Source organism: Nelumbo lutea, chromosome 5, assembly GCF_056320005.1.
Source record: "Nelumbo lutea isolate HS-2025 chromosome 5, American lotus-T2T, whole genome shotgun sequence".
Taxonomy (NCBI): Eukaryota; Viridiplantae; Streptophyta; class Magnoliopsida; order Proteales; family Nelumbonaceae; genus Nelumbo; species Nelumbo lutea.
This window is the reverse complement of record NC_142688.1, coordinates 45,189,402-45,212,323: the sequence shown is the minus strand read 5'-3', so window position 1 is coordinate 45,212,323 and position 22,922 is coordinate 45,189,402. Positions and strand designations below refer to the sequence as shown.

At 39.9% G+C, this 22,922-nt stretch overlaps 1 protein-coding gene and 1 pseudogene across 1 annotated transcript in view; both read right to left on the bottom strand.

Annotated features, from left to right (window-relative positions):
• Positions 1-17,045, bottom strand: part of LOC148852110 (Leucine-rich repeat protein kinase family protein) — a 53,951-nt gene extending 36,906 nt beyond the window's left edge. The window contains exons 1-2 of the mRNA XM_088945626.1: positions 16,320-17,045; positions 821-1,003 (exon numbers count right to left, since the gene is read on the bottom strand). Of these exons, the coding sequence (XP_088801752.1) occupies positions 821-1,003; positions 16,320-16,332 (196 nt within the window). The 5' untranslated portion in view covers positions 16,333-17,045. The remainder of the gene's footprint in view (positions 1-820; positions 1,004-16,319) is intronic.
• On the bottom strand, positions 8,583-10,083 carry LOC148852111 (NADH dehydrogenase [ubiquinone] flavoprotein 1, mitochondrial pseudogene; annotated as a pseudogene).
• Positions 17,046-22,922: the final 5,877 nt, after the last annotated feature.

The following is a 22,922-nucleotide window of genomic DNA, read 5'->3' as shown; positions in this document are numbered from 1 at the left end:
CTTCTCTCCTCTTTCTTTCTGCTTATCTTCGATCCTGAGATTCATTAGGGTTCAAGACTGATAACAGTCCTGAACTTCTAGTAATATAAATATCATCCTCTTGGATGTCAACAGTTACTTTTGACACACTCACTAAACTGTTGCTCTCTCTCTCTCTCTCTCTCTCTCTCTCTCTCTCTCTCTCTCTCTCTCTCTGTGACATAATGGGGATCCCCAAATTTGCCCTGCCCTAAACCGGTTATTTATTTGCAATTTTTTTTCTTATTTTCTTTTAGAAATATCATGTATTAGGCAGGGTGGATAAATACCATCCCCGCCCTGTCCCCGGTCCCTAGAGTTTTGGGTTTCCCTAAAACCCACCCCAAACCTGATCAGTGGTCAAAAAACCCACCCCAACTGAATGAGGCAGAGTGGAACCCCACAGGGATGGAACAAATTGCCATCTTAAATCCTATTCATGTTTCTTCCTTTTTTTTAGAAATTCTTCTTTATCAGGAAAAAAAATCCAACCATACAGCTTCAGTAATTATTGGATTCATGATGGTGTAGGATCCCATTATGATCCATAAAGGATGTCCAGTAGCATGAACCAGGACTGAACTAAGAAACAATAAGTCAGTGGTCCAGCAGTTGGCTTGCAGAGAAAGGTGAAATCACTTATGTGCTAACTTCATGCTCACAGAAAATAGTGTCATACATGTTATCTTTGGATGGGGAAGGGGAAAATCAGAACTGTGTTAGAGCCACTCAATTCCAAATCATTAGCATACCATAAGATCCTAATACATAACATATTCTATCTTTCAGAATTTGACTATACCTTCATAATCAGGTTCCACAGATGAAAGACCAACACTTATCAATTCAAGGAGTATAAGGAAATATAGTAGCAACTTTACATGGACCTTCCAGCAGCAAAAGACACGGGAAGCCAAATTCTTTCCTCCATCCAAGGGTGATTCACCCAGAAGTATCCTACTCCTTTTTCCACTTCTTGACAATTCTAAGGAAAGCACAAAAGTCATAATAAAAATCAGAGACTGTGTAAAATAAGATGCATAGTTTGGAAGTTTATAAACAACATGAAACCAAAAGAGCCAATGCATTAAAGTTGAAACCAAAACAGCCAGGTACAGAACAAAGAAGTCAAAGTGTCTAAATATCAGTAAAAAAAAGTTCAAAAAGAAGAAGAAAGCTGAAATCTCATTCTGGTTTCTAATCAAAAACTAGATCAGCAAATCAAATTTCTTGTAAATTAACTAAAGGAGGGATCCGATGTGCTGTAATGAGTAGAAGATCAAGACTGTAATCAGTCTTGAATCCTAAAAGGTTTTAGGTTTGTAAAACAAAAAAGAAGATGAGAGAAAAAGGGAGAGAATAGAAGAGAAGCAAGAGAACACAAATTGCTGAAAGGAGGGACAGATTCTAGCAGATCTGCCGCCGCCACTCTCTTAATATTTATAGGTTTATGTTTAGTACATAATGAAAGGACACATCGGCCCTTGGTACTTACATAATAAAGAAAGTAAATAAAACTGAAATAAATAACAGCTGAATTAGCAAACTGACTCAAACTGACACTACTATAACTGAAACAAATACTGCTGTCCTACGAACATAGTGGGGACCACTGCAGTGGGGCCCACATCAGTGTTCTCTACACTCTCCCTCAAGTTGGGAGTAGATATCTATCATGCCCAACTTGGATAGGTCTGTCTCTAACTTCTTCCTTGGTACAGCCTTGGTGAGGATATCCACGAGCTACATATTGGATGTGATGTACGGAAGACACACTTCTTGTGATATAACTCTTTCTCGCATAAAATGTCGATCAACTTCGATATGTTTAGTTCTGTCATGCTGCACTGGGTTGTGGGCTATATTAATAGCTGCCTAATTATCACAATACAACATTAAGGGCTTTTCATAGTCAATACCCAACTCTTCAAGTAGTGACCTCAGCCATAAGATTTCAGCCACTCCATTAGCCATTGACATGTATTCCGCTTCAGCACTGGAGCGGGAAACAACGCTCTGCTTCTTACTCCTCCAAGAGACAAGGTTACCTCCCACAAGGGCACAATATCCAGAAGTAGACCTTCTGTCATCAACACTTCCAGCCCAATCGGCATCTGTATAGACTTCCACCCTCATGTGATTATTGTTCTTGAGTAATATACCTCTACCCGGGCATCTCTTCAAGTATGCTAATATTCGTTCTGCCACAAGAAGATGAGAAGTTCTAGGGGAGTGCATGTACTGGCTGACAACACTAACTGCATAGCTGATATCCGGCCGAGTGAGACAGAGATATAGAAGCTTTCCAACCAACCGTTGGAACATAACTTTGTCCTCAAGAGGGTCCCCACCCTCTGCACTAATCTTGTGATTTTGTTCGATGGGTGTATCGGCCGGCTTAACACCCAGCTTTCCAGTTTCCGCCAACAGATCTAGAACATATTTTTTCTGAGAGATAAAAATCCCTTGCTTGGATCTAGCAACCTCAATACCCAAAAAATACCGTAGTGCACCAAGATCTTTTACCTCAAACTCTTGAAGGAGCTGCTTGAGAGACTCAATCTCATGACTGTCATTTCCTGTCACCACAATATCATCTACATATACTGCTAGTAGGGTCAGAGAGGACTCCATCCTTTTGATGAATAGTGTATGATCTGATTGGGCCTGTACATAACCAAACCTTCCAAGGGCTAATCTGAACCTATCAAACCAGGCTCTAGGTGACTGCTACAAACCATACAATGCCTTGTTCAGTCGGCAAACCTTCTTACCTGTCTCTGTATCATAGAATCCAAGAGGCAACTGCATGTAACCCTCTTCTTGTAAGTCTCCATTCAGAAAGGCATTTTTAACATCCATCTGAAACAGGGGCCAAGAATGATTTGCTGCAAGGGATAACAAAACTCGAATGGTGGTCATCTTGGCTACTGGGGCAAAGGTCTCCAAGTAGTCTATACCATAAGTCTGAGTGAATCCCTTTGCAACCAGTCGGGCTTTGTACCTTTCAATAGAGCCATCAGCATTAAGCTTCACAGTGAATACCCAACTGCATCCCACCGGTTTCTTTCCTTTTGGTGGGTCAACCAGTGTCCAGGTATTATTCTTCAACAGGGCATCCATTTCGACTTACATTGCATCTTTCCATTCTGGAACCGATAAGCCTTCTGCACTATTCTTGGAATAGGGACATCGGCAATGGAAGTGAGATAGGACCGGTAAGATGGTGATAGACGATCATAGGATAGGAACTGTGAGATGTTGAGCTGTAGAAGTGGTGCAATGTCGTTTCCCTTTGCGAATGGCAATAGGGAGATCAAGGTCATCCACAAGAGGGGAAGTAGCAACAACGAGAGGTATCTCAGTAGGCTCTGAATCTGGAGCCGCAGAAGGAACTGGATCTGGCCGGGACTGCCGAAGACTAGGATCAACCTGCCTGCATCGCCTGTGATAGACTCTCAACTCTGGCTCCTTTGACCACCCTCACCACTACAACCTTCATTACCCAGTGGAATAGGTAAAGGAACAGCCCCACTTCCACTCTCACTGCTCAAAACAGCCCCACTTCCACTCTCACTGCTCTCCCCCTGAGGAAAGAAACTCAAAACAGCCCCACTTTTACTGCTCTCCCCCTGAGGAGAAACCCTAGGATAATAGGGTGTCTCCTCAAAGAAGGTGACATCCATAGAGACAAACAGTTTCCCTGAAACCGGATTTTAGCAGCAATAACCCTTTTGAGTTTGTGCATAACCAAGGAAAATGCATTTGGAGGCCTTAGGGTCAAACTTGGAATGATGAGGCCCGAGAAGCTAGACGAAACAGGTACAACCAAAGGTTTTAAGGGGAACAATGAACAACTCCTTATCTGGGTAAAGAAGGGAAAAGGGGGTTCTCATATCAAGGACCCAGGAAGGAACTCGATTAATGAGATAAACTGCCGTGAGGATAGCATCACCCCAGAAGCAAATAGGTACATTGGAGGTAAACATAATGCTTCTAGCCACCTCCAAGATATGCCTATCTTCCTTTCGGCAACGCCGTTCTGCTGTGGTGTATAAGGGCAAGTGCTCTGATGAATAACTCCATGGCTACGAAGGTAGGAGGTCAATGGTTGAGCAAAGTATTCCTTTGCATTATCAGATCTGAGGACTTTGATTTTAGTTCCAAACTGAGTGAGAATCATCTGATGGAAGTTTTGGGTTAGAGTAGGAACCTCATCCCGAGAATGCATAAGATATACCCAAGAAAACCGGGTATGATCATCAACAAACAATAGAAAATATCTGTACCCACCCATAGAAGAGATATGATATGGCCCCCAAACATCAGTATGCACAATATCAAAAGGGAAATTACTCCTTTTATTACTTAAAGAATAAGAGGTTCTACAATGTTTGGCAAACTCACAACTCTCACACCTCAACTCTGATAGCTCAACAGACTCAAATAAAGCAGGAAACAGACTCTTCAAAGACTTAAAAGACAAATGACCTAATTGATTATGCCAAAGCATAACCGAACTCACAAACTGGAAAACAAAAGACTTCTTATCCACTGACTCTTCCCGTCGGGTACTCTCTCCAAGCAGATAGATCCCGTTCGTCTCACGGCCAGTTCCAATCACCTTCCTTGTCTCCAAATCCTAAAAAACACATCGGTCAGGGAAAAATGTTACTGAACAATTCATGTGTTTGGTAATACTACTAACTGAAAGGAGGTTGGTATCAAGCTTAGGAACATGCAAAACAGAAGATAAAGAGATAGTGTCCGATAACTTGATGTCCCCCTTGCCCGAAATGGGAACAAGAGAGCCATCAGCAATGGATACTCTATCTCGGCCAGAGGACAAGTGATAAGAAGTAAACAAAGATGGCAAGCTAGTCATATGGTCAGATGCACCTAAATCTATTACCCAGTAGTAATCAGTATTACCTGGAGCTGAAGCATGGTAAGCTGAGGCTCGAGTACCTGAATGTGCAAATGCAGATGTAGCAGGAGCTGATGGGGACTAGGATGGCTGAGTTGAACTTCCAACTTCCTTTTCCAACTGCATGAGGACAGCCCGAACAGCAGCTAAAGTCTCCAGGGATGTACCTGATGAGGATGTTGAATCAGTGTTCACAGCCATATGAGCATTACCCTTCTTATTTCTCAGTTTTGTTGGGACCAAGTGAGGATGTAGCTTCCAACAAGTATCTTTTGTGTGCTTGGGTTTCTTGCAATGTTCACATACCAGATCCCATTTATCTTCCTTCTTCCGGTCCTTTTCTGAGTCACCCCCTGGCTTAGGTTTAATAGCTGTCAAGGCTGGGAAAGAAGGCTGAGGCTGCATCATAACTTTCCTCCTGGTCCCTTCACTATGCACCAAGGAGTATGCTTGAGAAAGGGTCACACTATCTCTTGTCAATATCTGTTGTCGCACAATGTCATATTCTGAATTCAAACCAGCCAGAAACTCAAATACCCTATTCGTCTCAACTTGTTTTCTATGAGTCTGTGCATCTTTGGGACTCTCCCACTCAAGGGTCTCCAGATGGTCAATCTCATGCCACAAGGATTTCAAGGTAGAGAAGTAGACAGAAACTAGCTTCTCTCCTTGTTTAAGGTTGTTCACCTCACACTTCAGTTCATAGGCTCTGGCAACATTAAGGGGTTGGGAATAGGTTTCTTTCACAACATCCCATATTTCTTTGGTTGTCTTTGCCCACAAGTAATTTCGACTGATATGTGGCTGCATGGAATTACACAACCATGCCATAACTAAATAGTTCTCTTGAACCCACTTGGTGTATATTGGGTCCTCCTTGGAAGGTTCTTTCACATCTCCCAAGAGGTAACCCAGTTTTCCCTTCCTCCAATAGCCATCATGGCTGATTGTGCCCACTCCAAATAATTTGACCCATCAAATCTCATAGTTGTAATCTGAAACCCGGTTTCAGATACATTACCATAATTATGGTTTCCAAAACTACTATCTCCCTGACCCTTGAACTCCATCTTTGATCAAGATTCAGTGGCTACAAACTATTAGAGCAATTATACCAGAAAACAGAGTCAAGGAAGTAAGTCTGAAAGCTGATCCGAAACTAATCTGATCTGAAACTGATCTGATCCGATCAGAAATACCAACACAAAACCAATGTGATCTGAAACTGGTCTGATCCGATCAGGAATACCAACACAAAAACTGATCTGAAATCAATCGCCTATCAATCTGAGATGCTATTCTCTGAAACCACTACTGTGGGGCCCACTACTGTGAAAGCAAAAATAGGGTTTCAACTGTAGGTTTGAAGAAAATTAGTGATCTGAAATCACTAAAGTGCTCAACTGCACTCTCCAAGCAGTCCGCACCAGTGGGACTTGTCGTAGGGCACTGTGAAACCCTAAAAACTAATCCCCTTTGAAGAGGAGGGTTCGGCCCAACAATCAAACCCTAGACACAAACTTAATCACAGTTCGGCAAGCCAAACCCTAGAGCAAACTTGAACACAGTTCGGCCCCTCTTTCTATATAGGTCCAACCTATCTCGGCTGATTGCAATCTCTAAAAATCATTAAAGAAACAAACTTACTTACTGATTACCTGCCTTCGTGTACTGTCTTCTAGGGTTACCTGAACCCTAACCTTCGTTGCCTCTTCCTGATTACCAACTCTCTGCAGGCTGCGGAAAGTCTTCAACTGCTGCTAACCTCTCCTGGTAATCTCCAAGATTCAACCGCCGAAAAACTTCTGCAAGGCTTCTAGCCCTAGCTAGTTCTCATGTGATCGGCTGGACTAGATACACATGAGAAGCCCTAGATAGGCTCTGATACCAAGTAGAAGATCAAGACTGTAATCAGTCTTGAATCCTAAAAGGTTTTAGGTTTGTAAAACAGAAAAGAAGATGAGAGAAAAAGGGAGAGAATAGAAGAGAAGCAAGAGAACACAAGTTGCTGAAAGGAGGGACAGATTCTAGCAGATATGCCGCCGCCACTCTCTTAATATTTATAGGTTTATGTTTAGGACACATCTGCCCTTGGTACTTACATAATAAAGAAAGTAAATAAAATTGAAATAAATGACAGCTGAATTAGCAAACTGACTCAAACTGACACTATTATAACTGAAACAAATACTACTGTCCTACGAACACAGTGGGGACCACTGCAGTGGGGCCCACATCAGTGTTCTCTACATAATGCAGCATTGTTCTTCCTATGTAGTTTGGTTTCCTTTCGTTGTATGGTAATGTGGTTGAATACACCATATCTCCATATCTCAGGTAATAGTCCTTTCTTCTGTCCTTTTCTCTGCCAACTTTTAACAAATATCCTCATCATTGATCAGAAAACTAAAGAAAATGAGAAAAAGAAAGTAGCCACTATCAAACTACTTTTTGATAACACAAGTTTGTAATAATTGAATTAGAAGTTTGTTGTATGAAGGACAGAAAAAGAAAAACTAAAAGCAGAAAAACAACAGAAACCATTCAAATATCATACTAAGATACTGTACACTAGCAGTTCTGTTGTTCATATAAATTCAGGAATCGTGCATCGTATATAGCATACCTAGTACTAATTCCAATCATACGTTTTCTGTACATACTTTTAAAATTTTAATAAAATTTTACTCTAGGATTTGTCAGCTATAGGGCTGGTTATGTGAGCCTAACCCACATTGGCTTCTGTATTTTTTATTTTTTTTGATAAGTAGTACAAAGTATTATATTACTGTACAAGAGGGAATTTTACAGAAGGCTATACATTGTAATACGTACCAGTATAGCATGTACATAAAGCAAAACATATCTTCAACAAAAAATAATACATAACCAGTCATACATGAAAGTACCAACATCTACAGAAGAACTGATTCAACATACTAGCACACTGAATGAGAGTCCATTCAATTTGGCAGGCCACCTCCACCACAGAAGACCTTTTATTCTGAAAATCCTGCTATTATGCTCCGTCCAAACACTCCAAAAAACAGAAAAAGGCAGCTAGTCCCATAACATTTTCAACTTAACAGAAAACACCTGACACCCTCGAAGAAGATAGTAAGCTGTTATGTCCCAGAAACTTACACACGATTCTCAGACTCACAGCAGAATTCACACAACTCGAACATCAACAAAAGAAACAGGTATTCATTCTGAAGAAAAGAAGAACATTAACAGTTGGTCGGTTCTTCGAGAGACCGCCGGCTCTCCCAATCACTCACAGTATTCTTCACTCAACAAAAAGCATACCTCCCTCGTCCCCCAAAGCCCCTTCTTATACTCTTCTCACAGCATAACTGACTCCCTCAATAAATGCCCAGCTGGCCAAGTTATAAATGCCCGACACTCTTCTTATTCCTAACTGACATAGCTATAAATGCCTCAAGACTCTCCTTATTCCCTGCAGCTATAATTGCCCCCATGTGATTAATTGTTCAATTATTCCCCCCCCCCCTTAGCCGATTGTTGACCTTTCCTCTTCCTGGCATACGTAAGGTTAATTGGGGGCCTATCATTACCCGCCGCACAAAGTCTAACCTTGTCCTCAAGGTTAAAATGAGGAAATTGGTCTCGAAGTAAGTCAAAAGGCTCTCAAGAATCTTCAAAATCAAGCAGGCCCTGCCAATGAATAAGCATTTCCAAACCAGTAACCCCAGGCATAGTGGATGGATGCACACCGCGCACTGAAATGTCCCTACACAGGCCAAGCAGCAGCATCACCTAATGCACAGATGGTGTGTCTGCTTTGTCACCTCTTGAAGCATGTCTTTTTCCTCCAGCTTCGTGTTTCCAACCTTCAGCCTCTCCATGATCGTCCACAGCCATCCTGTCCCCTCCCTGCATGGTGTGCACTGCCCACAACTTTCATGCTTATAGAAGTAAGAGAGCCTAGCAGATGCATTCACAATATCAGTTGACTTGTCCATCACAATTACAGCAGCTGTCCCTAAACCCATTTGGACAGCCTCGAGTGCATCATAATCCATCAACACATCATCACATATGTGCTTTGGAATCAGTGGAACAGAGAACCCCCTGGTATCACTGTAAGCAAATTATCCCATCCACCTCTAACTCCTCCACAGTGCCTCTCTATCAGCTCCTTCAATGGAATACTCATCTCCCCTTCAATTGTACAAGGCTTATTCACGTGGCCTGAGACACAGAATAGCTTTGTCCCAGAATTGTTCTTCCTGCCAAAACTAGCAAACCATTCAGGACCACGCCTTAAAATGGTGGGGAAAACAGCCACAGTTTCAACATTTGTAACATTTGTTGGACATCCATATAGCCCTGCATTAGTTGGAAAAGTAGGCTTCAACCTTGGTTTCCTTGTTTTCCTTCAAGGCTTTCCAACAACACCGTCTCTTCTCCACAAATGTAAGCAGCAGCTCCATAGTGGATATGAACATCAAAATCATATCCAGATCCACATGCATTTTTTCCCAAAAGTCCAGCTTGATAAGCTTCCCTCCTTGCCTTCTCAAGGTTTTTCCGCTCATTTACATACTCTCCCCTTATGTAGATATAAGCAACAGTGGCCCGCATACCAATCAGGCAACCCTCTAGTAGTTTATGTTGGTGATGGCGCATAATTTCTCTGTCCTTACATGTTCCTGGATCACTCTCATCAGCATTGGCAACAAGACAAGAAGGACAGCCATCAGATACTTTTGGCATGAAAGACCACTTCAGGCCAGATGGAAAACCAGCTCCACCACGGCCTCGAAGACCAGATTTCTTCATTTCATTGACAATCCAATTAGAGCCCTTAAGTACCAAGTCTTTAGTTCTATACCAGTCACCCCGCTTCATGGCACCGTTCAGGAAAGGGTCGTGCAACCCATTAACAAGTGCTGCTTCAAGGACTGATTCCGGCAGGTCTTGTAAGGGAGCGGAGAGCACCTCAAATTGGCGATGATATCCCTTAACGGTAGAAGATTGATGTAATGAGAAGAGCTGCTCCTGTAAATTACCCTCCTGAGTTGATCAAAAACGTTCAAGGAGAAGCTCTTTGAATTCTGTCTAACCACAAAAAGGTCACCGACCAACTTCCCGATAATACCATGCCAATGCATTGCCCTCTAAACAGACAACTGCAGCTCGCAGACGCTCTACTGGAAGAAATCCATTAATCTCAAAATAGCGCTCCGCACGAAAAAAGCCAGCCGTCAGGATTTTCCCCATCAAAAATAGGTAACTCCAACTTCCAAGGAAGTGAATCAGAAGTATGTTCCGACACCAACATCGAAGAAGACATCGGAAAAGCTGCACGCTTCCCTTTGCCAGCCGCACGACTCGATGCGACTAAAGGAGGAGCAATGTCAGTCGTAGACAAAGGAGCTGAATGGGTCTATTGCTGAAGCAACAGATCAAAACGTCTTACCAGATCTTGAACACCTCCTTCCAGAGACGAGATCTTCGAAAGTCCAACTGCTACCTTTTTCTGGATTGAGTAGCTGAATGTCATTGCGTAAGCCATCCATCTCCACACGAAATTCAGAATGCAGAGAAATCATGCGTTCTTCGAAACCCTCCACCTGCGACGCCACTTCCTTAGCTGTCAACATGGCCGAGGAAAGACGGGCTTTGATACCACTGTTATGTCCCATAAACTTTACACACGATTCTCAGACTCACAGCAGAATTCACATAACTCAAACATCAACAAAAGAAACTAGTATTCATTCAGAAGAAAAGAAGAACATTAACAGTTGGTCGGTTCTTCGAGAGACCGCCGGCTCTCCCAATCACTCACAGTATTCTTCACTCAACAAAAAGCATACCTCCCCCATCCCCCAAAGCCCCTTCTTATACTCTTCTCACAGCATAATTAACTCCCTCAATAAACGCCCAGCTGGCCAAGTTATAAATGCCCAACACTCTTCTTATTCCTAACTGACATAGCTATAAATGCCTCAAGACTCTCCTTATTCCCTGCAGCTATAATTGCCCCCATGTGATTAATTGTTCAATTATATACCCCCCCCCCTTAGCCAATTGTTGACCTTTCCTCTTCCTGGCATACGTAAGGTTAATTGGGGGCCTATCATAAGCCTGCTATGTTTAGGGGGAACAACCCATTGTCTAAGAAAAAACTTCAGAAAATTGGTCCAAACAGCATAGGAGAAAGGGCAATGAATGAAAAAATGGCTAGCCAACTCATGAGCTTCACTACAAAGACTACATGAAGAATTAACATCCAAACCACTCTTCATTAAATGATCCACAGTATGAATTCTATCCCAACCAGCAGACAATACAAGGAAAATTATCTTTGATGGAAATGAAATCTCTCTTTGGATATCTCGGATCAGGGCCAAACTTCAGATCTGGTGTCGCCTAGACCAGATCTATCTGCTATACAAATCTCTCTTGATTTGGTGAAGTTTTGATCCTCTTCCTTGGGTGGCTGCTACTTACAGTTTCCTTTTTGGACTGTTGATTTTTCGACTGAAGTCTCAGACTTCGTTTACTTATTCTAAGGGTCTCGGTGGTTCCCAGTGATTATTAATCTCCTCCTCAAGGTACTCCTCTTGACTTCTGGTGATTATTATCAATCCTTATATAGTCTTTCTTTGGTTTCTTGACTGAATATGGGATCTGAAAAGGGTGACATCATATCTGTGGAATTCAATGGAACAAACTATGATCTTTAGAAATTCCATTTCCAAATTTTTGTTGAAGGGAAAGGTATGTGGGGCTATCTAGATAGTACCACAACCATTCCTAATGCTACAGATGCTAAAGGACTGAAACAGTGAAAAATCAATAATGCCCATATAAATTTCCCAGATATTGAGTTCAGTCGCTGTTGATGTAGTTATTCCTATGAGGAGCCTGAAACTGCGAAGGAGATGTATGACTACCTTGAGAAGATGTATCAACAATTAAATGTGTCCAGACAATATCAGATTGAAATGGAAATATTCTCATACACCCAAGGGAAGAGAAAAATACAGGAATATTATGCTGGTTTTTTTAATCTATGGACAAAATATGAACTTGTTCATCTTGGGGCCGCAACTACTTATTGTTGTGTGACAACTATGGAAAGGCATTTCAATCAAAGGAAGATTATGCATTTTCTTATGCATCTTAGACCCAACTATGAGTTGATAAGATTCATCATGCTCAGCAAGGAAAATGTGCCCAACTTGGACACCATATTGAGTGAACTATTAAGGGGGGAGACTAGACTGTACACACAGTCCTCCCTTGACAGCAAGAAAGAACATGGACATGATACAGTATTTCTAGCCACCAAGCCAAAGGGAAAAAAGGACTTTTCCAAGATGCAATGCTATGAGTGCAAGGAGTTCAGACATGTGGCCTCTCACTATAAGAAAAGGAATTTTTGTACCTATTGCAAACAATAGGATCACATTATTACTAAATGTCCCACTCGACCTCCCAAGAAGGGTCAATACAAGGCACTTCAGACAGTTACAAAGTCTTCATTTGATATTGTTGTCTCCTCCAACTCAGACTCAAAGGGGAGCCTTCTGGTACTCTGACCTAGGATAAGATACGATAGCTTGTCTCTTCATCTATTTCATCTGCCTTCTCTGTTATCGGCCTATCTAATAAGTCTTCTACCACTTGCTCCTCTCCTAGTCATATGTGGATTATAGATTATGGAGTGGGTCAACTTGTTGATGATGGTAACTTGGTTCTGTTTTCTCATGATGGTTGTGTTTCACAGGATTAGCACACTAGGGAGGTGAAGGGGAAGGGGAGTAGGCTTGGGAGGCTGTTTGCTCTTGAGTTTGAGAAGAGACCTTCGTCTTCAACTTCTTGTTTTCTTTCTACTACTAGTGATGTTTTACATTCCCGTTGTAATAATGCGTGGCATTTATGGCATAGACGTTTAGACCACACATGCTAAGAACTAGGATCACTTATTTTCTTCTAGTTGTTTACCTACTGTTAATTATGTTTCTAAGAATATTGATAAATCTTCCATAACTTGTGGTCTTAGTAAAAGCCATATTTTACCATCTCCATCTTTATCTATGCATGCTACTATTCCTTTCCAAGTAATGCATAGTGATGTTTGATGGTCTCCTATTATATCTAGACTTGGATACAAATACTTTGTTTTATTTATTGACAACTACACTAGATGTACCTAAATTTATTTCCTCCAGAAGAAATCAAAAGTACTTCCCACCTTTCAGAACTTTCACACCATGATAATGACCAAACATAATGCCACCATTTGTATTCTACATTCTGACTCAGGGGGAGAATATTTTAATGGGGAAAATGGAGAATTTTAGACCTATTTAAAAAAACATGGTATTCTATCCCAAAGATCTTATCTAAGAACTCCTCAAAAAAATGGAGTTGCAAAGTACAAGAACTGACACATCCTGAGTATGTTAAGATCCCTTCTGCTTGACTCCCATGTTCTTGTCACCTTTTGGGTGGAGGTGGCCAGCACTGTTGTATATCTCACTAACATCATTCCATTTTCAGTTCTTAGTAATCAATCACCTTTCTATTGTCTCATTCATCATTCTCCAAACTATTCTACACTTCACATTTTTGGTTGCATTTGTCTTATGCGTCTTCCTCCCCATGAGCACACTAAGCTCATTGCTCAATCAGCTATGTGTACCTTTATGGGGTATAGTTTAGAACATAAAGGATTTCTTTGTTATGATCCTAAAGTTTGTCATCTCCGTATATATCGAAATGTTATCTTTCTTGAGAATTTGTCCTTTGAATATGTTTTGTTAAATTACTTGCACCATCTTTCTCTGTTCTACATAACTTTACTCTTGCAGGTGATTCAGTCTTGCCTCTTCAAGTCTATCTCAGGAAGTATCAACTACACCAACACCTATGCCTCCTCCTCCCTCATCAACCCCGATGCCTATTCCTCTAACATCCTCAAACCCTATACCATCCACATCTACTTCTCATGTAAGTGATCCTTCACCTCCTACTCCCACTGCTTTACGACACTCTTCCAGAGTTACTCGTCCTCTTGACCGTTATGGATATTCTGCTATCCATAGTTCCCTTTCTACTACTTTGTCTTCCACAAATATCCCCAAGTCTTACCAACAGGTTACAGCAATTAGGCATTGGAAAGTTGCAATGGACTTGGAAATTCAAGCCCTATTGGAAAATTGATACTTGGGAGCTTGTTTCTCCTCCACCAAATGCCTCTGTTATTGGAAGTCGTTGGGTGTACTTAGTGATGACTTGGAAGGGATCACTCAGTTGAAGCAGCTTCTCAGTCAATCCTTCGAAATGATGGATCTTGGTCCTATGACCTACTTTCTTGATCTTGAGATCACCCGAAGTGCCCGAGGATATTTTGTTAATCGGCACAAATATGCTAGTGACTTGATTAAGATGGCCAATCTCCCTGACTCAAAGCAAGTTGATACCCCATTGGAACTCAACCTAAAGCTCAATAAAGATGATGGATAACTCCCCCAAAATGCTCGAGGATATTTTGTTAATCAGCACAAATATGTTAGTGACTTGATTAAGATGGCCAATCTCTCTAACTCAAAGCAAGTTGATACCCCGTTGGAACTCAACCTAAAGCTCAATAAGGATGATGGACAACTCCTTCCTGGTGCTACATTATATCATCCACTTATTGGAAGCCTTATTATGAATCGACCAGACATATCATATGTTGTGGAGATAGTTAGCTAGCTGGTAACAACTCTTCGACACCCTCATTTCTCTGCTATGCTTTGGATTATCAGATATGTTAGAGGTACCTTATCTCATGGACTTTTCTTCTTATCTTCCTCATCTCCTTAGTTGACTGCTTATGCTAATGTTGATTGGGCTGGTTGCCCTGACACCAGACGGTCCACTACTAACTAGTGTGTTTTCTTAGGTGATTTCCTCATCTCTTGGAAGTGCAAGAAACAACAGACAGTCTCCAAATCATCTACTGAAGTCGAATACCATTCCATGTCCTCTGTTTGTAGTGAGCTTGTCTAGCTTAAAGCCCTTCTTCATGATTTGACCCCTGGCAATGTCGCATAGCTCTTCCTTTTTTCGGTAGACAATAACTAGTAAATAATTCCCAAATAGCAGCAAAGCCTTTCGATATCTTATGATAAGCAAGTCAAATAGAACGAAAAAAGAGGGAAGGCTTTCACCCGCCTTGGAACAGGGTGTAGAATAGAACATTAGTTTGAGCATACGCGCCTAGCTCTTTCTGCTTCAATGGTGGCATCAGCTGCGTCTAGAAAAACCTTTAGTTTCTGTGTCTCGTTCTGCAGATTCGTATTCAGATGGGGATGGGAATGCTAATACGTATGTTGTTCTAGTTTATTTGTGTTGTCAAAGTACGCGCTAAGTCTTACTTATGCTCTGTTATAGGGTGGCTTCCTAAATGAAATCCATCCCACTTCGGAGCAGATGTCATGCTCATAGCAACCGAATCATGCTGATCACTCAGCTCCTATTCCTTTATTTTCTGACAACATGAATGCAATCAAAATTGCCTCAAATCCAGTCTTCCATGAACAGACTAAGCACATATAGGTGGATTGTCATTTCATTCAAGATCTTCTCACTACTAATCACATCACATTGCCTCATGTGTGGAGACTGTACACACCCATCCATATAATATATAATAATGGACAGTTCTGTCCTTACAAGAGAAAATATGTATAGTAATGTACAAAGAGGTAATACAAAAAAGCCAAATAAAAGTAAAATAACAAGGTTACTCCTCATCCTTTCTACAGTTGATACCACGTATCAGTACACAAAAACCAAATCACCAAAGCGGTAAGATACTGCCCACCAAGCTGCAAGTTCACAAGGACAGAGAAAAAAAAAAAAAAAGAAGAAGAAGAAGAAGAACTGCATCTGCTCTTCACCTTATAACCTACCTTGAACGCTTCCTTAGCATAAACCGTAGTAGTTAACTAGAAACAAGTGAAAATAAAAGTTCATAAAGTGAACTACTCAGTAGAGAAGAATTTATTTGAACCAACCTTGCATTTATCTACAGGAAATGATATGTCAGAGACACAAAGTACATGTTTTTTTGCAAAACAAGAGAGTTCAGTGACGAAAAGACAAAAACATTAGAACGCTCACAAAGCTCATTAATCTTGATGAAAATCATCTAAAGGATAGAAAGCCACCAATTAAATACTTGAAAATTTAAAATAAAATAACAAACACTTAGTTCTTCGACTCAACAAATGCAAAGTGATGTTTGTAGAATTGCTCCAATCAAATTAAAACAAAATAAACCATCAAGCATCCACTGAAACAACAAAACAGACAGAAACAAGAGCAAAAACAGAAACCTTACCTGCATAAGCCATGGCTTGTTCAAGCCAGCATGCACCCAATACAAGGAGAAAATGAATAATAATAAGAACAAGAAGTCTTCATATTCACTTCACATTTGATAACGACTTGCTCTTCCAATCTTTCTAGGTATACATGGGACCCATAAACCACTCCAGAAAAGCAACAGGGAAAGATGTGGTGGCACCCGTATCAATGTGGCTTTGGCTACTTGGCACAGAATGAGAGTCCCATCCACCACCATTATCATCTTGATCACTGTTACAATCACTTTTTATTAATGGAGGAATTATTTGGATTATCTTATCCCCAAGTGTAAGAAGCTTCTACATCAAATCACCACGCTTTGCCGTGATTATATTCTCTTTATCTCGCCCTGCTGCTCTCTTTTTTATTTCTTTTTTTTTTTTCTGAAATTCTGCAATTCGGAATCCCACGAGGAATAGTTTATTCATGGAATTTGATCTGTAATCGTATAATCGGAGGCTTTCGGCAACAGTCTTCAACTCTGATCCTTCGGTACTCGACAGTGGAAACTCGGCCAACCCGGAAATCCGAGTTGCTTTTTCCTTTATTCTTTGACCTTCAGAGAAAATAGTCTGCAAGGCAAGATCGTTAGTGCGGGAAACGACGCTCAAAGCCTCAAAAGTGAATGAGACCGGTCTTCTCTTCTGGTCCCTGACAAGACCGATAGGCACGAGTTGGGGTCTCCATTAACCCTCTTAGTGAACCGCAATTTTGGAATTTTGTGTTATATCGAATGCCAGGAATGGTCACGATTTGATAACGGTCCCTCACATGTGCACGAAAACAAAAGGACTACTTTTCACCGGTGTGTTGTTGTCTCATGGGAGCATGACAATACAAAGTGTAATTCGTAAAGGGTGATGATTCAGCGGGAGCGGTCACGCTGAGTAAACGGTGAGATCCCTAACGTTTGGGTCACTTATTGGTCATAAGTTCTGGAAATATATATATATATTTTAAAAGTCTTAAATTTTGGGCCAATGAATGATGAACACATGGCTTCTCGGCCTGACCGTGACCTGTTCCCATGATTATTGCCAAGTGCAAGTGCGGATGGCCCCTAGATTTTAAGAAGGGCCAATCTGACATAAAAAAAGGTTCCCCTCGCTTGTGAGTCTAAGTGACTGTGATGGGCCTGATGAGTGATGACGATGTCCATATTACCAGCATTGCAATGCATATTTGGGCTGGTTGACAATAGCTGAAATGGCTGAACTGAACGAATTATTGTTGTGTTTTAGCCTCTTAGGTTTCCTTCCTTTTCCTATCTCTTCTTTCAAACCAAACACAGCATTAGTGGATAAAACAGAAATCCAATGCTCCATTCAGCCATGAAAGAGCTTATTACCTACTTAATTAATTATTCACAAAGACAAAGCAATAAGTCTTTAAGTTCAGCCCCAAATGATGGTGGCTTTTTGTAAAATTCTCTAAGAACTCTCCCTAGACTTTTTGTATCTCTTATTTTCTATTAAATCAAACCTAAGTAATATTAGGTTTGAAGCAAAAGGTCTATTTTTTTAGTTCAGTGGTCTCTTTGGCTTTTAAAATATCGATTGGTAGATTATTTTTTGATATAATCATGATTTTAAATTAGGGAAAGTTGATCAAACTTCAAATATATACTCATTGTGAACCACAAACACCCCAAAATTAAATAAATAAATAAAAAGCCTCTGGATTCACAGTCAAGCCCTAGATATTGCCAATTTATTGCGTTTACATTCTAACAATAACCATAAAAATAAAAATACAAAGGGTAGTAAATTACAGGTTAGTTTATAGGTTGTGGTAATTAGCCTTACGAACCTTCATTTCTAAAAAGGCCCTCTTGGGCTCAGTTTGAAAGAGTACAAATACAAATATGTAGTGTAAAATCTTTTATTTTATATTATTTTGTATATATTTGCACTATACATACTTGCATTTGTATTTCCCCAAACCGAGCCTTAGATTTCAACAAAGACCCCTCTTTGTAAGTTGAGTGATGAAAGAAGTTAGGATCCAGTTTGTTTATGAGAATAAGGGTACGGGATCAAAATCGGAATTGGAATGGGAATCAGAATGGTCTATTCTGATTTCAATTATTTAGTTGGGTGGCATTAGAAGAGACCGGATCTGCTCCTCATAGAGGGCACCTCACATGCACATCCTACCATGTATTGGGAATATCCCCTGTACTTTTGAGTTATTATTCATGGGAGGTGTTCCCAATGCACGGTGGATGTGCATGTGAGGCACCCAAGTGTAAGGAGCAGATCCAGTTCCAAATTAGAAACTCCATTACCATTTATGGTGATTCCCCATTTGAGGGAATGGCCATTCCCTCCGCCCCCACTCTTGGGAATGAAAATCCACTCCAGTTGATTCTAATTCCCAATGAACAAAACAGGTAAGAGGAAATGAGGAATATATCATTCTAATTTCGATTTCAATGTATTTTGATTCTAATTTTAATTTCCAATTCAAACTGTGAAACAAACCCTTAATTTACCAAAATATCCGCCCAAAAAAACTTTTATAAAATGGAAATTGCAATAAAAAATCAAAACATGTCACCCAACACTGACATGTTCAAAACTCAATGGGGGTCTTGGGCTTGTCCTGAATCGGGGGTTGCAGGAAATGTTCTCTCCTTCTCAGAAGGGCTCGATCAATACAGTTCAATGAATGGCGAAGCCCTCCCAATTCCAAAACGGACACTAATTGTAGCTATTTCTTTCAGAAGTTGGAAGTATTTTTTCTATAGTTTGCTACTATTCAACCCTTGTCAAATCTATAGTTTATATTTCTTTCATTTTAGTTATATGTATATAATCCCATAATCTTTATTTAATTTTTTTTGGGGTATTCCGTGTCATGCATTATTAGTAATTTCCCTTTATCTCTTTTTCCCCAAAGTACTGATTGCGAGATTTGATTTTGCATCAACACTAAAACAAACCAGCTAATGCACCAACAAATCAGCCCTAAATTGGTTATTTAACTCTAATAGTTCTTGCCAAACACTGGTCGTAATTCATGAATGCAAATCACTAAAGTGGCACATTATCTTTATTTTCCAGTAGTACACATACAAAGGAATAGAGAATTCACGTGTCTGAAATCTAATCAACATAATTGCACTTTGTTAAAGGCAAAATTGTAGAAAAGTGAGCTCATTTTTTGACAATGATTTTCATATAAATGAAGTGATACTTCCCAATCTGCTATTCCTCGTCATTTCTCACCTTATTGGTTAGTTAGAACTTATCTGTTCAACCATGAAAAAGAATGGTGTTTCATCAAGTTGTCTATCCACATCCATAAAAATTTCACTAAAGAAAGGAACCATCTCATTATTATAAGCAAGTAAATCATATAAAATATAAAGATAGAGATGAAACATGAAAAGATTAGTGTTTCTTTCCTTTATATGCAATCGTCATATGCAGCAGTGGTTTATACTTTCCTATAAAGGGAATTCTTGAACAGATGAACAGATGGATAATTCCCCCTTTTGTTTTGGTGGTGGGGGCAGTAGGGAGGAATTTGTTATTCTAGGATTGATTTTTTATTCACAAATCACAACGTAAGTTGGGCGTGACTTTTGAAACTCCATTAGCTTCTTTCTGTTTTCAGTGCAATTTAAATTGCACAGATAAAAAGAATGCAAATTCTGGTGTAATTTTGTTTGGGTGTTGCTTCATTCTGCTCCATGTCTTATTTTATCTCATAAGCACTGCAATCAAACAAATTAAGGTAAAAGTGTTGAATCAAAAATAAATCAGACTTTGCACTCAAGTGATGTGCACTACCATGGACTTTTGCTTCAGCGCAAATGAATTATCTGCAAACAAACCAGGCCTAAGAAACAAGCAATGCAGATTCAACAGGTCCACCGGTCTACCAAGTCACTACTTACCTATAGGCAAGTAGCCTGCCCTCCTTGCTTCCATTTCTTCTTTGTAGAAGTATAAAAATAAGGATAGAAGTTAAGAAAAGACATTACTGTGATAAAATAGAAAGAAATATCGATTTCCTTCTTCCAATAATGTGATTGGAGATGTAGCAATTTCTTCACTCTTGGTAAGGCATTAAGAAGCTTTTTTAATGAAAATATTCAGCGTTTTCTCTTTGCATTTGATATCATGAATTTACCATGTAAAATTGGTTCATCATCATATGCAAGAATCAAAATTTTCAGTATCTTGGGGACCGTCAATGTTTCAAATATAAGACAGGAAGATTGTGATGAATACCGATGAGACCAGATTAATATGCCAAAAAATTATAAGTAAAAGCAAAAGCAAAGGTACCCAAACAATATGCAAAATTTGTTCTTACATCATCTATACAAGGGCATTTTTTTAAATAAAATTTATCTTGTTTATTTTCAGTCATACTTGTACTGTGAAACTCTGAGAAACCTAATTTGATGATATAAAAGCTAATTTGTTCGCCAGGACTGTATTCAGTGAACTGATAGTAATGAAATTTCTAAGGATTTTCAGTGGATGTAGGCATATAACACCCCACCCACATTAAATCTTATGTGTCCTCCATTTACAATTTTTTTCTTAGTTTCTATTGGTTTCTCTAACAACAGCTACACAAGGAATTTCTACCTTTATGAAGCAACAGACGTGAGTGTGCAGTGTTTTGGTTGCATCACCAAGTACACTTTAGCAGTTGTAGCTCTGAAGTCTGAAGCTTTTAAGTTCTAACTGAAAACAGATTTGTTTGGTTTGCATCACCAAGTACACTTTAGTAAATTGAACTGGTTAAACTTTTTGCACTGAAGCAAATTGAGGTCTTTTTCCAGACCCACGTGCACCACTGTGATTCTGTCCTCTCTAAGAGAGACGTTACTTGTTGGCAAACCACATTCTTTTAGCAAAGGCAAAGAGCCATACTTTGTGTGGGCCAATTAGGAACTAAATTATAGTTCCACAAAGTTTTTGATCCACACCAGAAAATGAAAAAGGTTTTTTCTTCAATCAGATCAACTAGTCTTCTCTTGTGGAGGATACATAATTACATACTATTTCTGCATGTCCATAGATGGTGTCACAAATTCAGGTTCCAACTGGTAGAGGATCCACTGTACTTCTTTGACTGGTCTTCACTTTTTCAATTCACATTATCTCCTCTTTTTGAAGATTTTCCAAATGATATCAACCGTCCAAAGTTTCAATCAAATAGTCCAATTAAGATGCTTTTTCAAATATTTGCTGCATGTTTAACAAAATTCCAATCAATCACATTAAAAACATCATATGCTCTATTTATTTTTCATCCGTGTACACAAGAGGATACTTTGTCATTGAGACTTCAATTATGTTAAAGGTATCAGCTGTGGTGTATCATTTTAGCATTGATTCACCTTTTTTGCTAGTGCAATTCACGCTCAGGTTTTCTCACAATGTTGTAAAAAAATAACTTAGAACTGGAACCGTTCTAACCACTGGTTTTTGGATTGACAGTTCGACCATCCAATTCAATCAGATAGTCTGTTCTGACAAAAAATTAAAAAAAAAAAAAAAACAACCAAAACCGTTGAACAGGTCAAACGGGTTGACTGTTCAACCACCTGGGTCAATGGGTTATTGACCAATTCCATGGTTTTTTACCAAAAAACGTAGAACATGTCAAATGGGTTGACAATTCAACCACCCAGGTCAATGGGTTATTAACCAATTCCACGGTTCTTGGCCAAGGGCTAGGTTTGGGGTATAATAGAACCGATTGCCTGGACGGTTCCCAGGTCAAACGGTCCCAAGGTTCAAAATATCGACACGTCTCGACCGATACTTATCGTTCTAGGACCCATCCGATATGCCCCTAGAGTAGGTGTATCGAAGGTCTAACTGGTTCAGGGGGTAGAGGAAACCTAAACCGCCCCCCCTAAACCGATTGCAAAAAAAAAACATAAAAAAAGCTCTAAAATGTGTATCAATTCACCCGATATGCCCCTATTGGCGTAACAAACGTATCGATATTTTAAACCTTGAACGGTCCTACCATCTGAATCAACGGCGGTTCGAAAACATTGGTTTCTAATAAGCGGCGTACTCTACTATCCTTCGATGTTCGATGATTTCTTCCTTGTATTCTAGTACAATAAATCTTCCGGCTATACAAGTCCATGAAATTTTTTGGTCTGAAACCTGGGCTAAAGCTAGAGTCAACCCAACCGCTGAAATCCAACTTAGCTTTGCCTTATCCTGTTATCCATTCAACCCCGAGAGACCGAGACACTTCCAGCTCCAGGTTAAAACATAAAAGGATGGTTAAATCACGAATTGATATCCCCTTTCCAAATGCCACAGTGCCCCCAAAACCAAAATGGAATAAAGTACACCCCATTGTTCACCTAATAAGATCTACTTTAGGAATCCGGATAGGCATCTTGTCCATCAGGGCAAATATTTTAACGAGAAAAGCTTACATTACATAAGCACCATGTGGTTAATGGATTAGAGCATATTTTGGTGAGACAGATTCATAGAAACAACTATAAATAGCATCTGTAAACTAAACAAAGTGGATTGTGGGGAAAAGTAGCAACATAGATGGATGTATACGAGAGAGAGAC